General features: G+C 45.5%; 1 protein-coding gene across 1 annotated transcript in view; it reads left to right on the forward strand.

The window, feature by feature from the left end:
• magi2a (membrane associated guanylate kinase, WW and PDZ domain containing 2a) overlaps positions 1 to 7,500 on the forward strand; it is a 110,037-nt gene that overhangs the window by 79,724 nt on the left and 22,813 nt on the right. The window contains 2 exon segments of the mRNA XM_072674068.1: positions 1,893 to 2,088; positions 2,678 to 2,821. Of these exon segments, the coding sequence (XP_072530169.1) occupies positions 1,893 to 2,088; positions 2,678 to 2,821 (340 nt within the window).

A 7,500-nucleotide genomic window follows, 5' to 3' on the forward strand; every position in this document is an offset into this window, starting at 1 on the left:
TTTGCGAGGTCAGACACTGATGTTGGACAAGAGGCTCTGGCTTGCAATCTCCATTCGATGGAGATCATCTTGGCCAGTCAAGTTTTTTCAGACCAAACCTACCCAACCATGCCTTTATGGACCTTCAGCCATGCTGGAGCAAAACAGGCCTCTCCACAAACTGATTCCACCAAGCTGGAGTCCAGAATGTCCTATAGGGCCAACCCTGATAAACAACCCCACAGCATTATCCCTCCTCCACCAAACTTTACAGCTGGCGCAGTGCAGTGCAGTGCAGTCAGGCAGGAAACTAACACTGTTCTGGCGTTCATCAAACCATCAAATCTGCCAAAAAGGGAAGCGTGATTCATCGAGCTTTACACCACTTCATCTAACGCTTGGTATTGAGCTTGGTGGCAGCTGCTCAACCACGGGAAGCCTTGCCATTTAGTTCACAGGCGGAGAAATCCTGTACAGTTGTTTATATACGCCCTACATTAGTGTTTATTCCCTCTCATCCACACACACACACACACACACACACGCTCTTTCTGTCTCTCTCCTTGTTATACAACATCACTTATCTCCTGCGGAGTTAAATAATTCACCTGTGTGCCTCTTTAAAAGACTTTTGAATCATTCATCCAGGCCTTCAGGGAGCGCAGATTCTCCTCGTGGTTCCTCTCGCTCCTCCACTCCACTGCCCTCCTCTCAGCCCCTCTCAGCGCTCCACTACTCCGAGTTAAACTTCCCAAGTCATCGAAACGTGGCTCCGCTCATTAGTGTCATCGTCTAGTCTTTGTCCTCCAAGGGAGGAAAGAAAACAGACCCACACGCAGGCTGACACCCAGCAGGGCCTGGGGTCTACAAGCAGCCACTTAGTCCTCCGCTCAGCCGAGGTGTCTGCGACTAGCTGCCATGAATTAGAGATGCGTCGTTTTCTGTTTATTGCGCTTCGTGTGTTTGAAGGTAAAACCCCACTGTTTCTCGATAATACTGAAGAAGAACGACTCAGATTCCTTCCTAAGGCGGCGTTGAATGGATCCAGACGTCTGTCGCCACGGCAACAACAGCCAACACAACTATAGCATATATTCTACTTACTATCCAAACCCATCAGTCAACCGACACGAGTCTTCTGAGTCATATTTTAACAATGCATAAGGAAAACCTTGTATGTATTAACTGAAATGTAACAACAGTGATTTAGATACAATAGTAGCTTGTTTCTGAGCACTGCCGTTGTATGGTTCCCATGGCAACACATCAAATAATACATTTAATTTATAACGCAATGTAAATTTAGTAAATAAAGGGTTAAAATTCAAAAGGTGCCACAAGCTAATCTACGCAAAGAGTCCGTTTACAATTCGTCATACTGCAGTTTGGCCCCTCCCACTAATCCTGAAGCTATGAGCAGGATCGTTTCATCTGGAGCTGCTTCCTGAACGAGGAACTTAGTGAACAGAAAGGGAAAAAAGGAATATTATATAATATATGATATAATACATATATATATATAATATTTACGGGAAATTAAGGGAAAACATTGTAATGCACCTACTTCACGTTCCCGCTGGAGCACGCCCCCTTGAGTGGCCAATCATTCGGCAGCACGGCTGCAGCGTTTCTCAGCAGGGTTTTCCACTGTTTCCAGGCTCATTCAGTAGACTGGCTCATCCAGGTTTGCTTGCTTTCCCTCTTACTTGAACTTTAGCATGTCGCTAAACTAAACTCTCGACTGCAGTGGGCTTGATTTCTTTACCCACCTGTTTTCAGAGCGTGGCTTCAACCACTCAGTGAGCTACAGAGCCTGAATTCCAGCTGTTTCTGCGAACCTGTTTCTGTGAACATTACCGCCGCCTCGTTTCCACGGCAACTCAACACTCCGTCAATGGCGTTTGTCTCTTCAGCTACAGGTCAGAGGTGAAAGCTCGGCAGGACGTAAAGCCGGACATTAGGCAGGCCCCGTTCACAGATTACCGCCAGCCTCCGGTGGATTACCGGCACCCTCCTGTAGCCGACTACAGACACCCCCCGCTGCTGGACTACAGGCAGCTGCCCACAGACCCCCGCAGCTTCGCCATCCCGGACTACAGACAGCAACAGGTAAGCAAGCACACGGCAGCAGGAGTCTGCGGACTCTCATGCAGGTAGTCTTTCGGCACAGCCTGAATCTTGGAGGATGCACTGTACTTAGCTAGGGACCTTAGCTTAGCTCTAGAGCTACAAGACTACAGTGTGATAGCCTGCAGTTAGACCACCTAGCGAGGGCTTCCCCATCACAGGAAGCCACACGCACTGGGAGGGTTAAGGCTAGCATTATACACACCAAGGGCCCTGTTTTAGCCATCTTTGGGCGAGCCATCACGGTGCACTGTGCAGCTTGATTTAGGGGCGTGTCGGTGTCTTTGCTATGGTAACGACGGGAAAAGTTCGCCTTGTGTCTTAATTAATCATGGGTGTGTTTTTTTTCAGATGTATATTTCCTATTAAATTAGCTTTAATATATGTTTTAATGGTATGTAATATTTTGATGCTGAATCACCGCTTTAGGACTGTAAGGTTTACTGTTATGTACAGTATTGATCTGTATGCTGGAAGGAGACCTACCTCATTCCTTTAATGCAGTATTGACATTTTAAAATGACTGAATGTGTGTGTGTGTGTGTGTGTGTGTGTGTGTGTGTGTGTGCAGGATTTTGATTTCTTCACAGTGGAGTTGGAGAAAAGTGTTAAGGGCTTTGGGTTCAGTATCCGAGGAGGGCGGGAGTATAAGATGGACTTGTTCGTTCTCCGATTGGCCGAGGACGGACCAGCCATTCGCAACGGGAGGATGAGGGTGAGTGACGTCACTTTTAGCTTTCCATTACAGACAGGCTGAAGCTACTGGAGCCATTTCCGTTCATCTGTTATTGATGAACTAGTTACATATTGACGAATTATGATGGATGAATTATTAAATCAAACTCTTTGTTTGTGATGGTGTTTGATGGAGAATGATGGAGTTTAGTGGAGAATGATGGTGTTTGATGTAGAATGTACTGATGTAGAGCGATGGTGTTTGATGGAGTTTAGTGGAGAGTGATGTTGTTTGATGGAGTATGATGGTGTTTGATAGAGAATGATGGTGTTTGATGGAGTATGATGGTGTTTGATGGAGTATGATGGTGTTTGATGGAATATGATGGTGTTTGATGGAATATGATGGTGTTTAGTGGAGAATGATGGTGTTTGATGGAATATGATGTTTTTTTAGTGGAGAATGATGGTGTTTGGTGAAGGATGATGGTGTTTGGAGGAGAATGATGGAGTTTGGTGGGGAGTGATGGTGTTCTATGAAGAATAATGGTGTCTGGTGGAGAATAATGGTAGAAAAAATGGTGTCTGATTGAGAATGATGGTGTTTGATGGAGTATGATGGTGTTTGATAGAGAATGATGTTGTTTGATGGAGTATGATGGTGTTTGATGGAGTATGATGGTGTTTGATGGAGTATGATGGTGTTTGATGGAATATGATGGTGTTTGATAGAGAATGATGGTGTTTGATGGAGTATGATGGTGTTTGATAGAGTATGATGGTGTTTGATAGAGAATGATGGTGTTTGATGGAGTATGATGGTGTTTGATGGAGTATGATGGTGTTTGATGGAATATGATGGTGTTTGATGGAATATGATGGTGTTTAGTGGAGAATGATGGTGTTTGATGGAATATGATGTTTTTTTAGTGGAGAATGATGGTGTTTGGTGAAGGATGATGGTGTTTGGAGGAGAATGATGGAGTTTGGTGGGGAGTGATGGTGTTCTATGAAGAATAATGGTGTCTGGTGGAGAATAATGGTAGAAAAAATGGTGTCTGATTGAGAATGATGGTGTTTGATGGAGTATGATGGTGTTTGATAGAGAATGATGTTGTTTGATGGAGTATGATGGTGTTTGATGGAGTATGATGGTGTTTGATGGAGTATGATGGTGTTTGATGGAATATGATGGTGTTTGATAGAGAATGATGGTGTTTGATGGAGTATGATGGTGTTTGATAGAGTATGATGGTGTTTGATAGAGAATGATGGTGTTTGATGGAGTATGATGGTGTTTGATGGAGTATGATGGTGTTTGATGGAATATGATGGTGTTTGATGGAATATGATGGTGTTTAGTGGAGAATGATGGTGTTTGATGGAATATGATGTTTTTTTAGTGGAGAATGATGGTGTTTGGTGAAGGATGATGGTGTTTGATGGAATATGATGGTGTTTGATGGAATATGATGGTGTTTGATAGAGAATGATGGTGTTTGATGGAGTATGATGGTGTTTGATAGAGAATGATGGTGTTTGATGGAGTATGATGGTGTTTGATGGAGTATGATGGTGTTTGATGGAATATGATGGTGTTTGATGGAATATGATGTTTTTTTAGTGGAGAATGATGGTGTTTGATGGAATATGATGTTTTTTTAGTGGAGAATGATGGTGTTTGGTGAAGGATGATGGTGTTTGGAGGAGAATGATGGAGTTTGGTGGGGAGTGATGGTGTTCTATGAAGAATAATGGTGTCTGGTGGAGAATAATGGTAGAAAAAATGTTGTCTGATTGAGAATGATGGTGTTTGCTGTGGAATGGCGGAGTTTGCTAGGGAATGGTGGTGTTTGCTGGGTACTGACAGTGTTTGCTGGGGAATGGTGGTGTTTGCTGGGTAATTGTGGTGTTTGCTGGGTACTGGTGGAGTTTCCTGGGGAATGGCGATGTTTACTGGGTACTTGTGGTGGTTGCTGGGTACTGGTGGTGTTTGCTGGGGAATGGCAGTGTTTGCTGGGGAATGGCGGTGTTTGCTGGGAACTGGCAGTGTTTGCTGGGCAATGGTGCTGTTTGCTGGGTACTGGTGGTGTTTGCTGGGTACTGGTGGTGTTTGCTGGGTAATGGCAGTGTTGCGGGTAATGGCAGGAAATAGCAGTGTTTGCTGGGGAATGGCAGTGTTTGCTAGGAAATGGTGGTGTTTGCTGGGGAATGGTAGTATTTTCTGGGTACTGGCAGTGTTTGCTGGGGAATGGCGGTGTTTGCTGGGTACTGATGTTGTTTGCTGGGGAATGGCGGTGTTTGCTGGGGAATGGCGGTGTTTGCTGGGGAAAGGCGATGTTTTCTGAGTACTGGCGGTGTTTGCTGGGTACTGCCGGTGTTTGCTGGGGAATGGCGGTGTTTGCTGGGTACTGGCGGTGTTTGCTGGGGAATGGCGGTGTTTGCTGGGTACTGGTGGTGTTTGCTGGGGAATGGCGATGTTTTCTGGGGAATGGCGATGTTTGCTGGGTACTGGCGGTGTTTGCTGGGGAATGGCGATGTTTGCTGGGGAATGGCGATGTTTGCTGGGTACTGGCGGTGTTTGCTGGGTACTGGTGGTGTTTGCTGGGGAATGGTGGTGTTTGCTGGGTACTGGTGGTGTTTGCTGGGGAATGGCGGTGTTTGCTGGGTACTGGTGGTGTTTGCTGGGGAATGGTAGTATTTGCTGGGGAATGGCAGTGTTTGTTTTTAATTATCTTCTTAACCCTCACATCTGTGATCCTGGCCTCTTCTGCAATCTATCAGAACCCTCTTGTTTATCTCCAGTGACCCGTCACTCTCCTGTCTTTTGGTTTATGGTGACCCAGCGGCCCTCTTCAGCGATCCCGCTCTCTCTCTGTTTCTCTGTTGTTTATTTTGCTCGGTTTCCTTCAGCAGTGCTTATCTGTAATGAAGCTGTTGGAGCTAATATGAGTAAGATTGCTCCAGGGGGCTCTCACTCTCGTCTGTCTGTCTGTCTGTCTGTCTGTCTGTCTGTCTCTTCTCTCCTTTACTTTCCTCTTCTGAGGTGAACGTAAGCTTTTAGAACATGTCCCAGGGCTCTACGGGACTCTGCTGGATTTATTCATTAGATGCAGCCTCAAACTAATTATTGACGGATAAGTCAGGACACAGTCGTGTAACATCGCCCTGAAAAGTTCATCTTTTCACAGCTGTTATATGACAGCAGGGTCTGTGGCAGGAAAAATGCATTTTTGCCATTTGGAAATAATTTCTGGTATTTTACGAGCGGAGCTCAGAGCCGGCGTGTTCTCCGCTGATAACAAAGTACCTTCTTTTCCTATGAATTATTCCTGACTCATAAATAATTTCTGTAATTGACTCCTTCACTACAGTGCAAAACATACTAACACCATTATACCATATACAGTATACACAGATCAGCCAAAACATTAAAACTACTGAGACCTGAAGTCCATAACACTGATGATGATCTGGATCCAGTGGCTCAGGTCAGTTCCTGAAGGTGATGGAAAGGTGCTGAAGCGGGAAAAATGGACAAGCGTAAGAATCCGAGACACTTTGACAGGAACCAAACTGTGAGGTTCTAGACAATGACTGGGTCAGAACTTCTCCAGAACATCAGGCATCCGATGGGGGGTTCCTGCAGCCCTGCAGTAGTATGCAGCGTATGTCAGTATCTGCCAAAAGTACCACCTCAAAATCTGAAGGTGTCCAGACACCACAGGACGTCTTCAGAGTCCGCCATACCTCGACGAGTCAGAGGGGGACCTAGGCAATGTTAGGCAGGTGGTTTTAATGTTATGGCTGAAGGGTGTATGTGGAGTAGTGTTTTCGGTGATTGAGGTGTATAAGCAGCAGCAGCATAATAATGACATCCAGTGCAACGCTCCCCTGCTCTCGACATGAACCCAGAGGAAAGACATCAAACCTGAGAGAGGCTGGAGAGCAGCGCTCTGAGGTGAATCCCGCAGATTAGAAGAATGCTGCAGCATCGCTGTCTCTACAGCTCCCCCCGTTCTGCACACTGCCTGTAATCTCCTCCGCACCAGCAGGATCAGGTTAGCGCTACAGGGTTTGCTGCAGGCTAGCTTTTGGCATATTTCACTCAAACACACACATACACACACACACACACACACACACACACACACACACACACACACAACCACACCCAGTTCACTCAAATACACACTAAAGTTACACAATGAACAGAAATGTCATCTTGCAGGTGTCACATGGTTTCTAGGTGACCCCTGTTGCCAAATGATTGACCTATGTCCAGTATGTATTATGGATTAGGTGGAGAATGGTGGTGTTTGATGGGGAATGGTGGTGTTTGGTGGAGAGTGATGGAGACTGATGGCGTTTGATAGAGAACGGTAGTGTTTAGTGGAGAGTGATGGAGATTGATGGCGTTTGATGGGAATGGTGGTGTTTGGTGGGGAGTGATGGAGACTGATGGTGTTTGATGGGAAATGGTGGTGTTTGGTGGAGAGTGATGGATATTGATGCTGTTTGATGGGGAATGGTGGTGTTTAGTGGAGATTGATGGAGAATGGTAGTATTTGGTGGAGATTATTGGACATTGATGGTGTTTGGTGGTGAATGATAGTGTTTGGTGGTGAATGATGGTGTTTGATGGTGAATGATGGTGTTTGGTGGTGAATAATGGTGTTTGGTGGTGTTGAATGGTGGTGTTTGACGGTGAATGATGGT

Source organism: Salminus brasiliensis, chromosome 2, assembly GCF_030463535.1.
Source record: "Salminus brasiliensis chromosome 2, fSalBra1.hap2, whole genome shotgun sequence".
NCBI lineage: Eukaryota > Metazoa > Chordata > Actinopteri > Characiformes > Bryconidae > Salminus > Salminus brasiliensis.